Source organism: Cetorhinus maximus, chromosome 9, assembly GCF_964194155.1.
Source record: "Cetorhinus maximus chromosome 9, sCetMax3.hap1.1, whole genome shotgun sequence".
NCBI classification, from domain to species: domain Eukaryota; kingdom Metazoa; phylum Chordata; class Chondrichthyes; order Lamniformes; family Cetorhinidae; genus Cetorhinus; species Cetorhinus maximus.
In genome coordinates this window covers 60,768,408-60,787,431 of record NC_135887.1, presented here as the reverse complement: position 1 = coordinate 60,787,431, position 19,024 = coordinate 60,768,408, and the positions used below count along the sequence as shown (strand labels likewise).

At 51.7% G+C, this 19,024-nt stretch overlaps 1 protein-coding gene across 1 annotated transcript in view; it reads right to left on the bottom strand.

Moving 5' to 3' along the window:
- The window catches only part of LOC144685053 (myosin-binding protein C, cardiac-type-like), a 174,900-nt gene extending 172,801 nt beyond the window's left edge, over positions 1 to 2,099 (bottom strand). The window contains exon 1 of the mRNA XM_078549587.1: positions 1,831 to 2,099. Coding sequence (XP_078405713.1) covers positions 1,831 to 2,099 — 269 coding nt within the window. The remainder of the gene's footprint in view (positions 1 to 1,830) is intronic.
- Between the last annotated feature and the right edge of the window lie 16,925 nt (positions 2,100 to 19,024).

Below are 19,024 nucleotides of genomic sequence, written 5' to 3'. Positions count from 1 at the left end.
CACACAGACACTCCAACACACAGTCACACAAAACACTCCGACACACACTCGCACAGAGATCATACGACACACACTCACACACAGACACTACGACACACACTCACACACGGCCCCTCCGACACACACTCACACACAGACCCTCCGACACAGACTCACACACAGCCCCTCCAACACACACTCACACAGCCTCTCCGACAAACACTCACACACAGACCCTCCGACACACACTCACACACAAACCATCCAACACACACTCCCACGCATACCCTCCAACACACACTCACACAAAACCCTCCGACACACACACTCACACAATACCCTCTGACACAGACTCACTCAAAATATTGCGACACACACTGACACACAGAGCCTCCAACACACACTCACACACAGCCCCTCCGACACACACTCACACACAGCCCCTCCAACACACACTCATACACAGACCATCTGACACAAACTCACACACGGCCACTCTGACACACACTCACAGTCAGACCCTCCGGCACACATTCACACACAGACACTCCGACACACACTCACACACAGCCCCTCCGTCACCCACTCACACTCAGCCCCTGCAACACACAATCACACCGCCCATCCGACACAAACTAACACAGAGTCCCTCCAACACACAGTCACATAAAACCCTCCGACACACACTCGCACAGAGATCATCCAACAGACCCTCACACACAGACACTCCGACACACACTCACACACAAACCCTCCAACACACACTCACACACAGACCCTACAACACACTCACACAAAAGCATCCGACACACACTCACACAAAACCCTCTGACACAGACTCACACAAAATACTGTGACACACACTCACACACAGACCCTCTGACACACACTCACACACAGCCCCTCCGACACACACTCACACACAGCCCCTCCAACACACACTCACACACAGACCCTCCGACACACACTCACACAAAGACCCTCCACATGCGTGGAGTGACATTTACTGTCGGATTGCCACTCCGTTCCTGCTCCTCTTCCGATGTGTGACATTCACTGACTGATTGCCACTTCGTTCCTACACCTCTCCCGAGGAGTGACAATCACTGTCAGATTGCTACTCCATTCCTACTCCACTTACGAGGAGTGACAATCACTGTCGGATTGCCACTCCTTTCCTACTCCTCTTCCGAGCAGTGACAATCACTGTCGGATTGCCACTCCGTTCCCACTCTGCTACCGAGGAGTAACAATCACAGTCGGATTGCCACTCCGTTCCTACTCCCCTACCGTGGAGCAAGAATCAATGTCGGATTGCCCCTCCACTCCTACTCCTTCCAAGGAGTGACAATCACTGTCGAATTGCCACTGCTTTCCTACTACACTTCCGAGGAGCGACAATCACTGGCAGATTGGCACTCAGCTCCTGCTCCTCTTTCAAGTCATGACAATCATTATCGGATTGCCACTCCATTCATACTCCTCCTCTGAAGAGTGACAATCACTGTCGGATTGCCACTCCATTACGTCTTGAATTCCAAGGAGTGACGATCACTGTCGGATTGCCATTCCATTCCTCCTCGTCTTCCGAGGAGTGACATTCACTGTCGGATTGCCGCTCCGCCCCTCCTCCAGTTCCGAGGAGTGACAATTACGGTCGGATTGCCACGCCGCTCCTACTCCACTTCCAAGGAGTGACATTCACTGTCAGATCGCCATTCTGTTCCTACACCTTAAGTGGAACGACAATCACTGTGGGATTGCCACTCCGTTCCTACTCCTTCCGAGGAGTGACAATCGCTGTCGCATTGCCGCTCCGCTCCTAATCATCTTCCGATGAGTGTCAATTACTGTCGGATCGCCACTCCGTTCCTACTCCAGTTCCGAGGAGTTACAATTTCTGTCAGATTGCCACTCCATTCCTGCTCCTCTACGAACGTGTGACATTCGCTGACGGATTGCCACTCCGTTCCGACTCCTCTCCCGAGGAGTGACAATGACTGTCGGATTGCCACTGTGTTCCTACTCCTCTCCCGAAGAGTGACACTGACTGTCGGATTGCCACTCCATTCCAACTCCTCTCCCGAGGAGTGACAATCACTGTCGGATTGCGTGTACATTCCTACTGCTCTTCCGAGAAGTGAGAATCACTGTCGGATTGCCACTCCGCTCCTACTCCACTTACAATGTGTGACAATCACTGTCGGATTGCCAATCCTTCCGACGCCTTCCGAGGAGTGGCATTCACTGTCGCATTGCCACTCAGCTCCTAATCTTCTTCCGATGAGTGTCAATTACTGTCGGATCGCCACCCCGTTCCTACTCCACATCCGTGGAGTGACAATTACTGTCGGATTGCCACTCCATTCCTGCTCCTCTTCTGATGTGTAACATTCACTGACTGATTGCCACTTCGTTCCTACACCTCTCCCGAGGAGTGACAATCACTGTCAGATTGCTACTCCGTTCCTACTCCACTTACGAGGAGTGACAATCACTGTCGGATTGCCACTCCTTTCCTACTCCTCTTCCAAGCAGTGACAATCACTGGCGGATTGCCACTCCACTCCGACTCCTTTTCCAAGGAGTGACAATCACTGTCAGATTGCTACTCCGTTCCTACTCCACTTACGAGGAGTGACAATCACTGTCGGAATGCCACTCCATTCCTGCTCCTCTTCCGAGGTGTGACATTCGCTGACTGATTGTCACTCCATTCCTACTCCTCTCCTGAGGAGTGATAATCAGTGTCGGATTCCCACTCTGCTCCTACTCCACTTCCGAGGAGTGACAATCACTGTTGGATTGGTACTCAGCTCCTGCTCCTCTTTCAATTCGTGACAATCACTATCGGATTGCAACTCCGTTCCTCCTCCACTTTTCAGGAGTGATAATCACTGTCGGAGTGCCACTCGGTTCATACTCCTCCTCCAAAGTGTGACAATCACTGTCCGGTTGCCACTCCGTTACGACTCGACTTCCAAGGAGTGACCATCACTGCCGGATTGCCACTCCGTTCCTACTCCACTTCCGAGGAGTGACAATTTCTGTCGGATGGCCATTCCGTTCCTACTCCACTTCCGAGGAGTGACATTCACTGTCAGATCGCCACTCTGTTCCTAGACCTTCAGAGGAAAGATAATCACTGTCGGATAGCCACTCCGTTCCTACTCCTTCCGAGGAATGACTATCGCTGTTGCATTGCCACTCAGCTCCTAATCTTCTTCCGATGAGTGTCAATTACTGTCGGATCGCCAGCCCGTTCCTACTCCACTTCCGAGGAGTGACAATTACTATCGGATTGCCACCCCATTCCTGCTCCTCTTCGAATGTGTGACATTCGCTGACGGATTGCCACTCCGTTCCTACTCCTCTCCCGAGCAGTGACAATCACTGTCGGATTGCCACTCCGTTCCTACTCATCTTCCGAGCAGTGACAATCACTGTCGGATTGCCATGCTGCTTACTTCTCCCCTACCGAGGATTAACAATCACAGTCGGATTGCCATTCCATTCCTACTCCACTTCCGAGGAGCAACAATCACTGTCGGACTGGCACTCGCTCCTACTCCTTCCAAGGAGTGACATTCACTGTCAGATTTTCACTCCGCTCCGACTCCTTTTGCAAGGAGAGACAATCACTGTCCGATTGCCAATCCGTTCCTACTCCTCTTCCGAGCAGTGATAATCACTGTCGGATTGCCATGCTGCTTACTTCTCCCCTACCGAGGAGTAACAATCACTGTCGGATTGCCACTCCGTTCCCACTCTGCTACCGAGGAGTAACAATCACAGTCATATTGCCAATCCATTCCTACTCCACTACCGTGGAGCAAGAATCAATGTCGGATTGCCCCTCCGCTCCTACTCCTTCCAAGGAGTGACAATCACTGTCAGATTGCCACTCCTTTCCTACTGCACTTCCGAGGAGCGACAATCACTGGCAGATTGGCACTCAGCTCCTGCTCCTCTTTCAAGTCATGACAATCACTATCGGATTGCAACTCCGTTCCTCCTCCACTTCTGAGGAGTGACAATCACTGTCGGATTGCCACTCCGTTCATACTCCTCCTCTGAAGAGTGACAATCACTGTCGGATTGTCAGTCCGTTATGACTTGAATTCCAAGGAGTGACGATCACTGTCGGATTGCCATTCCGTTCCTCCTCGTCTTCCGAGGAGTGACATTCACTGTCGGATTGCCGCTCTGCTCCTCCTCCAGTTCCGAGGAGTGACAATTGCGGTCGGATTGCCACGCAGCTCCTACTCCACTTCCAAGGAGTGACATTCACTGTCAGATCACCATTCTGTTCCTACACCTTAAGTGGAACGACAATCACTGTGGGATTGCCACTCCGTTCCTACTCCTTTCGAGGAGTGACAATCGCTGTTGTATTGCCGCTCCGCTCCTAATCTTCTTCCGATGAGTGTCAATTACTGTCGGATCGCCACTCCGTTCCTACTCCAGTTCCAAGGAGTTAAAATCTCTGTCAGATTGCCACTCCGTTCCTACTCCTCTCCCGAGGAGTGACAATGATTGTCGGATTGCCACTGCGTTCCTATTCCTCTCCCGAAGAGTGACACTGACTGTCGGATTGCCACTGCGTTCCTACTCCTCTCCCGAAGAGTGACATTGACTGTCGGATTGCCACTCCATTCCTACTCCTCTCCCGAGGAGTGACAATCACTGTCGGATTGGGTCTACATTCCTACTGCTCTTCCGAGGAGTGAGAATCACCTTCGGATTACCACTCCGCTCCTACTACACTTACGATGTGTGACAATCACTGTCGCATCGCCACTCCGTTCCTACTCCACTGCCGAGGAGTGACAATCACTGTCGGATTGCCAATCCGTTCCGACTCCATCCGAGGAGTGGCATTCACTGTCGCATTGCCACTCAGCTCCTAATCTTCTTCCGATGAGTGTCAATTACTGTCGGATCACGACTCCGTTCCTGCTCCTCTTCCGATGTGTGACATTCACTGACTGATTGCCACTCCGTTCCTACTCCTCTATCCGAGGAGTGACAATCACTGTCGGATTACCTCTACGTTCCTACTGCTCTTCCGAGGACCGAGAATCACTGTTGGATTGCCACTCCGCTCCTACTCCACTTACGATGTGTGACAATCACTGTCGGATTGCCACTCCTTTCCTACTCCTCTTCTGAGCAGTGACAATCACTGCCGGATTGCCAATCCGCTCTGACTGCTTTTGCAAGGAGAGACAATCACTGTCAGATTGCTACTCCATTCCTACTCCTCTTCCGAGGAGTGACAATAACTGTGGCATTGCCACTCCGTTCCTACTCCTCTTCCGAGGAGTCACAATAACTGTCGGATTGCCTCTTAGTTCCTACTGCTCTTCCAAGGAGTGAGAATTACTGTCGGATTGCCACTCCGCTCCTACTCCACTTACAAGGAGAGACAATCACTGTCGCATTGCCACTCCGTTCCTACTCCACTTACGAGCAGTGACAATCACTGTCGGATTGCCACTCCGTTCCTGCTCCTCTTACGAGGTGTGACATTGGCTGACTGATTGCCACTCCGTTCCTACTCCTCTCCCGAGGAGCGAGAATCAGTGTTGGATTCCCATTCTGCTCCTATTCCACTTCCGAGGAGTGACAATCACTGTCGGATTGCCACTGCGCTCCAACTCCTTCCAAGGAGAGACAACCACTGTCGGGTTGCCACTCCACTCCGACTCCATTTGCGAGGAGTGACAATCACTGTCAGATTGCCACTCCGTTCCGACTCCTCTTCCGAGCAGTGACAACCACTGTCGGATTGCCACTCCGTTCATAATCCTCCACCGAAGGATGACTATCACTGTCGGATTGCCACTCCGCTCATACTCCACTTCCGAGGAGTGACAATTACTGTCGGATTGCCACTCCGTTCCTACACCACTTACGAGGAGTGACATTCACTGTCAGATCGCCACTCTGTTCCTACACCTTAAGAGGAAAGACAATCACTGTCGGATTGCCACTCCGTTCCGACTCCTCTCCCGAGGAGTGGCAATGACTGTCGGGTTGCCACTCCGTTCCTACTCCTCTCCCGAGCTGTGACAATCACTGTCCGATTGCCTCTACCTTCCGACTGCTTGTCCAAGGAGTGAGAATCACTGTCGGATTGCCACTCCGCTCCTACTCCACTTACGATGTGTGACAATCACTGTCGGATTGACTCTACGTTCCGACTGCTCGTCCAAGGAGTGAGAATTACTGTCGAATTGCAACTCCACTCCTACTCCACTTACGATGTGTGACAATCACTGTCGGATTGCCTCTCCGCTCCTACTCCACTTCCGAGGAGTGACAATCACTGTCAGATTGCCACTCCACCCCTACTCCTCTTCCGAGGAGTGACAATCACTATCGGATTGCAACTCCGTTCCTCCTCCACATCTGAGGAGTGACAATCACTGTCGGATTGCCACTCCTTTCATACTCCTCCTCTGAAGTGTGACAATCACTGTCGGATTGCCACTCCATTACGACTCGACTTCCAAGGAGTGCCGATCACTGTCGGATTGCCATTCCGTTTCTCCTCGTCTTCGGAGGAGTGACATTCACTGTCAGAATGCCGCCCCGCTCCTCCTCCAGTTCCGAGGAGTGACAATTACAGTTGGATTGCCACGCCGCTCCTACTCCACTTCCGAGGAGTGACATTCACTGTCAGATCGCCACTCTGTTCCTACACCTTAAGAGGAACGACAATCACTGTGGGATTGCCACTCTGTTCCTACTCCTTCCGAGGAGTGACAATCGCTGTCGCATTGAGCTCCGCTCCTAATCTTCTTCCGATGAGTGTCAATTACTGTCGGATCACCACTCCGTTCCTACTCCACTTCCGAGGAGTTACAATTTCTATCGGATTGCCACTCCATTCCTGCTCCTCTACGAATGTGTGACATTCGCTGACAGATTGCCACTCCGTTCCTACTCCACTTACGAGGAGTGACAATCACAGCCGGATTGCCACTCCACTGCTATTCCTTCCAAGGAGTGACAATCAATGCCGGATTGCCACTCCGCTACGACGCCTTTTGCAAGGAGTGACAATCACTGTCAGATTGCCACTTCATTCCGACTCCCCTACCGAGGAGTAACAATCACTGTCGGATTGCCACTCCGTTCCCACTCTGCTACTGTGGAGTGACAATCACAGTCGGATTTCCAGTCCGTTCCTACTCCTTCCAAGGAGTGACAGTCACTGTCGGATTGCCACTCCGCTCCTACTCCTTCTGAGGAGTGACAAATCACTGTCCCATTGCCACTCCGTTACGACTCGACTTCCAAGGAGTGACGATCACTGTCGGATTGCCACTCCGCTCCTCCTCCACTTCCGAGGAGTGACAATTACTGTCGGTTTGATACTCCGCTCCTACTCCACTTCCGAGGAGTGACATTCACTCTCAGATCACCAGTCTGTTTCTAGACCTTCAGAGGAAAGACAATCACTGTCGGATTGCCACACCGTTCCTACTCCTTCCGAGGAGTGACAATCGCTGTCGCATTGCCACTCAGCTCCTAATCTTCTTCCGATGAGTGTCAATCACAGACGCATTGCCACTCCGTTCCTACTCCACTGCCGAGGCGTGATAATCATTGTATGATTGCCACTCCGTTCCGACTCCACTTCCGAGGAGTGACATTCACTGTCGGATCGCCACTCTGTTCCTACACCTTCAGAGGAAAGACAATCACTGTCGGATAGCCACCCCGTTCCTACTCCACATCTGTGAACTGACAATTACTGTCGCATTGCCACTCCGTTCCTATTCCACTGCCGAGGAGTGATAATCACTGTCAGATTCCCACTCTGCTCCTACTCCACTCCCGAGGAGTGACAATCACTGTCTGATTGGCACTCAGCTCCTGCTCCTCTTTTAAGTCGTGACAATCACTATCGGATTGCAACTCCGTTCCTCCTCCACTTCTGATGAGTGACATCACTCTCGGATTGCCACTCGGTTCATACCCCTCCTCCGAAGTGTGACAATCACTGTCGGATTGCCACTCCGTTACGACTCAACTTCCAAGGAGTGACGATCACTGTCGGATTGCCACTCCGCTCCTCCTCCACTTCCGAGGAGTGACAATTACTGTCGGTTTGATACTCCGCTCCTACTCCACTTCCGAGGAGTGACATTCACTCTCAGATCGCCAGTCTGTTTCTAGACCTTCAGAGGAAAGACAATCACTGTCGGATTGCCACACCGTTCCTACTCCTTCCGATGAGTGTCAATCACAGTCGCATTGCCACTCCGTTCCCACTCCACTGCCGAGGTGTGATAATCATTGTATGATTGCCACTCCATTCCTGCTCCTCTTCCGAGGTGTGACATTCGCTTACTGATTGCCACTCCGTTCCTCCTCCACTTCCGAGGAGTGACATTCACTGTCAGATCGCCACTCTGTTCCTCCACCTTCAGAGGAAAGACAATCACTGTCGGATTGCCACCCCGTTCCTACTCCACATCTGTGGACTGACAATTACTGTCGCATTGCCACTCCGTTCCTATTCCACTGCCGAGGAGTGACAATCACTGTCGGATTGCCACTCCGTTCCTGCTCCTCTTCCGAGGTGTGACATTCCCTGACTGATTGCCACTCCGTTCCTACTCCTCTCCCGAGGAGTGACAATGACTGTCGGATTGCCACTCCGTTCCTACTCCTCTCCCAAGGAGTGATAATCACTGTCGGATTGCCTCTACGTTCCTACTGCTCTTCCGAGGAGTGAGAATCACTGTCGGATCGCCACTCTGTTCCTACACCTTCAGAGGAAAGACAATCACTGTCGGATAGCCACCCCGTTCCTACTCCACATCTGTGGACTGACAATTACTGTCGCATTGCCACTCCGTTCCTATTCCACTGCCGAGGAGTGATAATCACTGTCAGATTCCCACTCTGCTCCTACTCCACTCCCGAGGAGTGACAATCACTGTCTGATTGGCACTCAGCTCCTGCTCCTCTTTTAAGTCGTGACAATCACTATCAGATTGCAACTCCGTTCCTCCTCCACTTCTGATGAGTGACATCACTCTCGGATTGCCACTCGGTTCATACTCCTCCTCCGAAGTGTGACAATCACTGTCGGATTGCCACTCCGTTACGACTCAACTTCCAAGGAGTGACGATCACTGTCGGATTGCCACTCCGCTCCTCCTCCACTTCCGAGGAGTGACAATTACTGTCGGTTTGATACTCCGCTCCTACTCCACTTCCGAGGAGTGACATTCACTCTCAGATCGCCACTCTGTTTCTAGACCGTTAGAGGAAAGACAATCACTGTTGGATTGCCACACCATTCCTACTCCTTCCGAGAAGTGACAATTGCTGTCGCATTGCCACTCCGTTCCTACTCCACTGACGAGGAAGTGATAATCACTGTCGTATTGCCACTCCATTCCTGCTCCTCTTCCGAGGTGTGACATTCGCTAACTGATTGCCAATCCATTCCTACTCCTCTCCCGAGGAGTGACAATGACTGTCGGATTGCCTCGACGTTCGTACTGCTCTTCTGAGGAGTGAGAATCACTGTCGGATTGCCACTCCGTTCCTACTCCACTTCCGAGGAGTGACAATAACTGTCGGATTGCCTCTACGTTCCTACTGCTCTTCCGAGGAGTGAGAATTACTGTCGGATTGCCACTCCGCTCCTACTCCACTTAAGAGGAGTGACAATCACTGTCGCATTGCCACTCCGACCATACTCCACTTACGAGGAGTGACAATCACTGTCGGATTGCCACTCCGTTCCTACTCCTCTTCTGAGGAGTGACAATCACTGTCGGATTGCCACTCCGTTCCGACTCCTTCCGAGGAGTGACAATCGCTGTCGCATTGCCACTCAGCTCCTAATCTTCTTACGATGAGTGTCAATTACTGTCGGATCACCACCCCGTTCCTACTCCACTTCCGAGGAGTGACAATTACTGTCGGATTGCCACTCCATTCCTGCTCCTCTTCGAATGTGTGACATTCGCTGATGGATTGCCACTCCATTCCTACTCCTCTCCCGAGCAGTGACAATCACTGTCCGATTGCCTCTATCTTCCGACTGCTTGTCCAAGGAGTGAGAATCACTGTCGGATTGCCACTCCGCTCCTACTCCACTTACGATGTGTGACAATCACTGTCGGATTGCCACTGCTTTTCAACTCCTCTTCCGAGCAGTGACAATCACTGTCGGATTGCCTCTACGTTCCGACAGCTCGTCCAAGGAGTGAGAATTACTGTCGGATTCCAACTCCGCTCCTACTCCACGTACGATGTGTGACAATCACTGTCGGATTGCCTCTCCGCTCCTACTCCACTTCCGAGGAGTGACAATCACTGTCAGATTGCCACTCCGTTCCTACTCCTCTTCTGAGGCGTGACATTCGCTGACTGATTGCCACTCCACCCCTGCTCCGCTTCCGAGGAGTGACAATCACTATCGGATTGCAACTCCGTTCCTCCTCCACATCTGAGGAGTGACAATCACTGTCGGACTGCCACTCCGTTACGACTCGACTTCCAAGGAGTGCTGATCACTGTCGGATTGCCATTCCGTTCCTCCTCGTCTTCGGAGGAGTGACATTCACTGTCAGAATGCCGCCCCGCTGCTCCTCCAGTTCCAAGGAGTGACATTCACTGTCAGATCGCCACTCTGTTCCTACACCTTAAGAGGAACGACAATCACTGTGGGATTGCCACTCCATTCCTACTCCTTCCGAGGAGTGACAATCGCTGTCAGATTGCTGCTCCGCTCCTAATCTTCTTTCGATGAGTGTCAATCACTGTCGCATTGCCACTCCGTTCCTACTCCGCTGCCGAGGAGTGACAATCACTGTCAGATTGCCACTCCATTCCTGCTCCTCTTCCCAGGTGTGACATTCGCTGACTGATTGCTACTCCGTTCCTACTCCTCTCCCGAGTGATAATTACTGTCGGATCACCACTCCGTTCCTACTCCACTTCCAAGGAGTGACAATTTCTATCAGATTGCCACTCCATTCCTGCTCCTCTACGAATGTGTGACATTCACTGACAGATTGCACCTCCGTTCCTACTCCACTTACGAGGAGTGACAATCACTGCTGGATTGCCACTCCTCTCCTATTCCTTCCAAGGAGTGACAATGAATGCCGGATTGCCACTCCGCTACGACGCCTTTTGCAAGGAGTGACAATCACTGTCAGATTGCCACTTCATTCCGACTCCCCTACCGAGGAGTAACAATCACTGTCGGATTGCCACTCCGTTCCCACTCTGCTACTGCGGAGTGACAATCACAGTTGGATTGCCACTCCATTCCTACTCCACTTCCGAGGAGTGACGATCACTGTCGGATTGCCACTCCGCTCCTACTCCTTCTGAGGAGTGACAAATCACTGTCCAATTGCCACTCCATACCTACCCCATTTCCGAAGAGTAATAATCACTGACAATGAATGTCGGATTGCCACTCCGTTCCTACTCCTCTCCCGAGGAGTGACAATCACTGTCGGATTGCATCTACGTTCCTACTGCTCTTCCGAGGAATGAGAATCACTGTCGGATTGCCACTCCGCTCCTACTCCACTTACGATGTGTGACAATCACTGCCGGATTGCCTCTCCGCTCCGACTCCTTTTGCAAGGAGTGACAATCAATGTCAGATGGCTACTCCGTTCCTACTCCTCTTCCGAGGAGTGACAATCACTGTCTGATTGCCACTCCATTCCTGCTCCTCTTCCGAGGTGTGACATTCACTGACTGATTGCCACTCCGTTCCTACTCCTCTCCCGAGGAGTGATAATCACTGTCGGATTCGCACTCTGCTCCTACTCCACTCCCGAGGAGAGACAATCACTGTCCGATTGGCACTCAGCTCCTGCTCCTCTTTCAAGTCGTGACAATCACTATCGGATTGCAACTCCATTCCTCCTCTACTTCTGAGGAGTGACAATCACTGTCGAATTGCCACTCCGTTCATACTCCCCCTCCAAAGTGTGACAATCACTGTCGCATTGCCACTCCACTCATACTCTACTTCCGAGGAGTGACAATTTCCGTCGGATGGCCATTCCGTTCCTACTCCTCTTCAGAGGTGTGACATTCCCTGGCTGATTGCCACTCCGTTCCTACTACTCTCCCGAGGAGTGACAATGACTGTTGGATTGCCACTCCATTCCTACTCCTCTCCCGAGGAGTGACAATCACTGTCGGATTGCCTCGACGTTCGTACTGCTCTTCTGAGGAGTGAGAATCACTGTCGGATTGCCACTCCTCTTCCGAGCAGTGACAATCACTGCCGGATTGCCTCTACGTTCCAACTGCTCTTCCGAGGAGTGAGAATTACTGTCGGATTGCCACTCCGCTCCTACTTCACTAACGAGGAGTGACAATCACTGTCGGATTGCCTCTACGTTCCTACTGCTCTTCCGAGGAGTGACAATCAATGTCGGATTCGCACCCGGTTCCTACTCGACATACGAGGAGTGACAATCACTGTCGGATTGCCTCTCCATTCCTGCTCCTCTTCCGAGGTGTGACATTCACTGACTGATTGCCACTCCGTTCCTACTCCTCTCCCGACAAGTGATAATCACTGTCGGATTCCCACTCTGCTCCTACTCCACTCCCGAGGAGAGACAATCACTGTCCGATTGGCACTCAGCACCTGCTCCTCTTTCAAGTCGTGACCATCACTATTGGATTGCAACTCCGTTCCTCCTCTACTTCTGAGGAGTGACAATCACTGTCGGATTGCCACTCCACTTAAGACTCCTCCTCCGAAGTGTGACAATTACTGTCGGATTGCCACTCCGTTACGACTCGACTTCCAAGGAGTGACGATCACTGTCGGATTGCCAATCCGCTCCTACTCCTCTTCTGAGGAGTGACAATCACTGTCCGATTGCCTCTACGTTCCTACTGCTCTTCCGAGGAGTGACATTCGCTGACTGATTGCCACTCCGTTCCTACTCCTCTCCTGACAAGTGATAATCACTGTCGGATTCCCACTCTGCTCCTACTCCACTCCCGAGGAGAGACAATCACTGTCCGATTGGCACTCAGCACCTGCTCCTCTTTCAAGTCGTGACAATCACTATCGGATTGCAACTCCGTTCCTCCTCTACTTCTGAGGAGTGACAATCACTGTCGGATTGCCACTCCGCTTAATACTCCTCCTCCGAAGTGTGACAATTACTGTCGGATTGCCACTCCGTTACGACACGACTTCCAAGGAGTGACGATCACTGTTGGATTGCCACTGCGCTCCTAATCCACTTCCGAGGAGTGACATTTTCCGTCGGATGGCCATTCCGTTCCTACTACTCTCCCGAGCAGTGACAATGACTGTTGGATTGCCACTCCATTCCTACTCCTCTCCCGAGGAGTGACAATCACTGTCGGATTGCCTCGACGTTCGTACTGCTCTTCTGACGAGTGAGAATCACTGTCGGATTGCCACTCCTTTTCTACTCCTCTTCCGAGCAGTGACAATCACTGCCGGATTGCCACTCCGCTCCGACTCCTTTTGCAAGGAGTGACAATCACTGTCAGAATGCCACTCCGTTTCTACTCCACTTCCGAGGAGTGACAATAACTGTCGGATTGCCTCTACGTTCCTACTGCTCTTCCGTGGAGTGAGAATTACTGTCGGATTGCCACTCCGCTCCTACTCCACTTACGAGGAGTGACAATCACTGTCGCATTGCCACTCTGTTCCTACTCCACTTACGAGGAGTGACAATCACTGTCGGATTGTCACTCCGTTCCTACTCCTCTTCTGAGGAGTGACAATCACAGTCAGATTGCCACTCCATTCATACTCCTCTTCTGAGGAGTCACAATAACTGTCGGATTGCCTCTACGTTCCTACTGCTCTTCCGAGGAGTGACAATCACTGTCGGATTGCCACTCAGCTCCTGCTCCTCTTTCAAGTTGTAACAATCACTATCGGATTGCAACTCCATTCCTCCTCCACTTCTGAGGAGTGACTATCACTATCGGCTTGCCACTCCGTTCATACTCCTCCTCCGAAGTGTGACAATCACTGTCGGATTACCACTCCGTTACGACTCGACTTCCAAGGAGTGACAATCACTGTCGGATTGCCACTCCGCTCCTATTCCACTTCCGAGGAGTGACAATTTCTGTCGGATGGCTATTCCATTCCTACTCGTCTTCCGAGGAGTAATATTCACTGTAGGATTGCTGCTCCGCTCCTCCTCCTCTTCCGAGGAGTCACAATTCCTGTCGGATTGCCACTCCGTTCATACTCCTCCTCCGAAGTGTGACAATCACTGTCGGATTACCACTCCGTTACGACTCGACTTCCAAGGAGTGAGAATCACTGTCGGATTGCCACTCCGTTCCTACTCCTCTTCTGAGGAGTGACAATCACTGTCAGATTGCCACTCCATTCATACTCCTCTTCCGAGGAGTCACAATAACTGTCGGATTGCCTCTACGTTCCTACTGCTCTTCCGAGGAGTGAGAATTACTGTCGGATTGTCACTCCGCTCCTACTCCACTTACGAGGAGTGACAATCACTGTCGCATTGCCACTCCTTTCCGACTCCACTTACGAGGAGTGACAATTACTGTCGGATTGCCACTCCATTCCTGCTCCTCTTCCGAGGTGTGACATTCGCTAACTGATTTCCACTCCGTTCCTACTCCTCTCACGAGGAGTGATAATCACTGTCGGATTCCCACTCTGCTCCTACTCCACTTCCGAGGAGTGACAATCACTGACGGATTGGCACTCAGCTCCTGCTCCTCTTTCAAGGTGTAACAATCACTATCGGATTGCAACTCCATTCCTCCTCCACTTCTGCCGAGTGTCTATCACTGTCGGATTGCCACTCCGTTCATACTCCTCCTCTGAAATGTGACAATCACTGTCGGATTACCACGCCGTTACGACTTGACTTCCGAGGGGTGACGATCACTGTCGGATTGCCAATCCGCTCCTACTCCTCTTCCGAGGAGTGACAATCACTGTCCGATTGCCTCTACGTTCCTACTGCTCTTCCGAGGAGTGACATTCGCTGACTGATTTCCACTCCGTTCCTACTCCTCTCCAGACAACTGATAATCACTGTCGGATTCCCACTCTGCTCCTACTCCACTCCCGAGGAGAGACAATCACTGTCCGATTGGCACTCAGCACCTGCTCCTCTTTCAAGTCGTGACAATCACTATCGGATTGCAACTCCATTCCTCCTCTACTTCTGAGGAGGGACAATCACTGTCGGATTGCCACTCCGCTTAATACTATTCCTCCGAAGTGTGACAATCACTGTCGGATTACCACTCCGTTACGACTTGACTTCCAAGGAGTGACTATCACTGTTGGATTGCCACTCCGCTCCTACTCCACTTCCGAGGAGTGACAATTTCTGTCGGATGGCTATTCCGTTCCTACTCGTCTTCCGAGGAGTAATATTCACTGTCGGATTGCTGCTCCGCTCCTCCTCCTCTTCCGAGGAGTCACAATTCCTGTCGGATTGCCACTCCGTTCATACTCCTCCTCCGAAGTTGACAATCACTGTCGGATTACCACTCCGTTACGACTCGCCTTCCAAGGAGTGACGATCACTGTCGGATTGCCACTCCGCTCCTACTCCACTTCCGAGGAGTGACATTCACTGTCAGATCGCCACTCTGTTCCTACACCTTCAGAGGAAAGACAATTGCTGTCGGATTGCCACCCCGTTCCTACTCCACATCCGTGGAGTGACAATTACTGTCGCATTGCCAATCCGTTCCTACTCCACTGCCGAGGAGTGACAATCACTGTCGGATTGCCACTCCGCTCCTCTTCCGAGGTGTGACATTCGATGACTGATTGCCACTCCGCTCCGACTCCTTTTGCAAGGAGTGACAATCAATGTCAGATTGCTACTCCGTTCCTACTCATCTTCCGAGGAGTGACAATCACTGTCAGATTGCCACTCCGTTCCTACTCCTCTTCCGAGGAGTGACAATCACTGTCGGATTACTTCTACGTTCCTACTGCTCTTCCGAGGAGTGAGAATTACTGTCGGATTGCCACTCCGCTCCTACTTCACTAACGAGGAGTGACAATCACTGTCGGATTGCCTCTACGTTCCTACTGCTCTTCCGAGGAGTGACAATCACTGTCGGATTCGCACCCGGTTCCTACTCGACTTACGAGGAGTGACAATCACTGTCGGATTGCCACTCCATTCCTGCTCCTCTTCCGAGGTGTGACATTCACTGACTGATTGCCACTCCGTTCCTACTCCTCTCCCGACAAGTGATAATCACTGTCGGATTCCCACTCTGCTCCTACTCCACTCCCGAGGAGAGACAATCACTGTCCGATTGGCACTCAGCACCTGCTCCTCTTTCAAGTCGTGACAATCACTATCGGATTGCAACTCCGTTCCTCCTCTACTTCTGAGGAGTGACAATCACTGTCGGATTGCCACTCCGCTTAATACTCCTCCTCCGAAGTGTGACAATTACTGTCGGATTGCCACTCCGTTACGACTCGACTTCCAAGGAGTGACGATCACTGTTGGATTGCCACTGCGCTCCTAATCCACTTCCGAGGAGTGACATTTTCCGTCGGATGGCCATTCCGTTCCTACTACTCTCCCGAGCAGTGACAATGACTGTTGGATTGCCACTCCATTCCTACTCCTCTCCCGAGGAGTGACAATCACTGTCGGATTGCCTCGACGTTCGTACTGCTCTTCTGACGAGTGAGAATCACTGTCGGATTGCCACTCCTTTTCTACTCCTCTTCCGAGCAGTGACAATCACTGCCGGATTGCCACTCCGCTCCGACTCCTTTTGCAAGGAGTGACAATCACTGTCAGAATGCCACTCCGTTTCTACTCCACTTCCGAGGAGTGACAATAACTGTCGGATTGCCTCTACGTTCCTACTGCTCTTCCGTGGAGTGAGAATTACTGTCGGATTGCCACTCCGCTCCTACTCCACTTACGAGGAGTGACAATCACTGTCGCATTGCCACTCTGTTCCTACTCCACTTACGAGGAGTGACAATCACTGTCGGATTGCCACTCCATTCCTGCTCCTCTTCCGAGGTGTGACGTTCGCTGACTGATTGCCACTCCGTTCCTACTCCTCTCACGACGAGTGATAATCACTGTCGGATTCCCACTCTGCTCCTACTGCACTTCCGAGGAGTGACAATCACTGTCGGATTGCCACTCAGCTCCTGCTCCTCTTTCAAGTTGTAACAATCACTATCGGATTGCAACTCCATTCCTCCTCCACTTCTGAGGAGTGACTATCACTATCGGCTTGCCACTCCGTTCATACTCCTCCTCCAAAGTGTGACAATCACTGTCGGATTACCACTCCGTTACGACTCGACTTCCAAGGAGTGACGATCACTGTCGGATTGCCACTCCGCTCCTATTCCACTTCCGAGGAGTCACAATTTCTGTCGGATGGCTATTCCATTCCTACTCGTCTTCCGAGGAGTAATATTCACTGTCGGATTGCTGCTCCGCTCCTCCTCCTCTTCCGAGGAGTCACAATTCCTGTCGGATTGCCACTCTGTTCATACTCCTCCTCCGAAGTGTGACAATCACTGTCGGATTACCACTCCGTTACGACTCGACTTCCAAGGAGTGACGATCACTGTCGGATTGCCACTCCGCTCCTACTCCACTTCCGAGGAGTGACAATTTCTGTCGGAGGGCCATTCCGTTCCTACTCGTCTTCCGAGGAGTGACATTCACTGTCAGATCGCCACTCTGTTCCTACACCTTCAGAGGAAAGACAATTACTGTCGGATTGCCACCCCGTTCCTACTCCACATCCGTGGAGTGACAATTACTGTCGCATTGCCAATCCGTTCCTACTCCACTGCCGAGGAGTGACAATCACTGTCGGATTGCCACTCCGTTCCTGCTCCGCTTCCGAGGTGTGACATTCGATGACTGATTGCCACTCCGTTCCTACACCTCTCCCGAGGAGTGACAATGACTGTTGGATTGCCACTCTGTTCCTACTCCTCTCCCGAGGAGTGACAATGACTGTCGGATTGCACTCCGTTCCTACTCCTCTCCCAAGGAGTGACAATCAGAGTCGGATTGCCTCTACGTTCCTACTGCTCTTCCGAGGAGTGAGAATCACTGTCGGATTGCCACTCCTTTTCTACTCCTCTTCCGAGCAGTGACAATCACTGCCGGATTGCCACTCTGCTCCGACTCCTTTTGCAAGGAGTGACAATCACTGTCAGAATGCCACTCCGTTCCTACTCCACTTCCGAGGAGTGACAATAACTGTCGGATTGCCTCTACGTTCCTACTGCTCTTCCGAGGAGTGAGATTTACTGTCGGATTGCCACTCTGCTCCTACTCCACATACGAGGAGTGACAATCACTGTCGCATTGTCACTCCGTTCCTACTCCACTGACGAGGAGTGACAATTACTGTCGGTTTGATACTCCGCTCCTACTCCACTTCCGAGGAGTGACATTCACTGTCAGATCGCCACTCTGTTTCTAGACCTTTAGAGGAAAGACAATCACTGTCGGATTGCCACACCATTCCTACTCCTTCCGAGGAGTGACAATTGCTGTCGCATTGCCACTCCGTTCCTACTCCACTGCCGAGGAGTGATAATCACTGTCGTATTGCCACTCCATTCCTGCTCCACTTCCGAGGTGTGACATTCGCTGACTGATTGCCAATCCGTTCCTACTCCGCTCCCAAGGAGTGACAATCACTGTCGGATTGCCTCGACGTTTGTACTGCTCTTCTGAGGAGTTAGAATCACTGTCGGATTGCCACTCCTTTTCTACTACTCTTCCGAGCAGTGACAATCACTGCCGGATTGCCACTCCGCTCCGACTCCTTTTGCAAGGAGTGACAATCACTGTCAGAATGCCACTCCATTCCTACTCCACTTCCGAGGAGTGACAATAACTGTCGGATTGCCTCTACGTTCCTACTGCTCTTCCGACGAGTGAGAATTACTGTCAGATTGCCACTCCATTCATACTCCTCTTCCGAGGAGTCACAATAACTGTCGGATTGCCTCTAC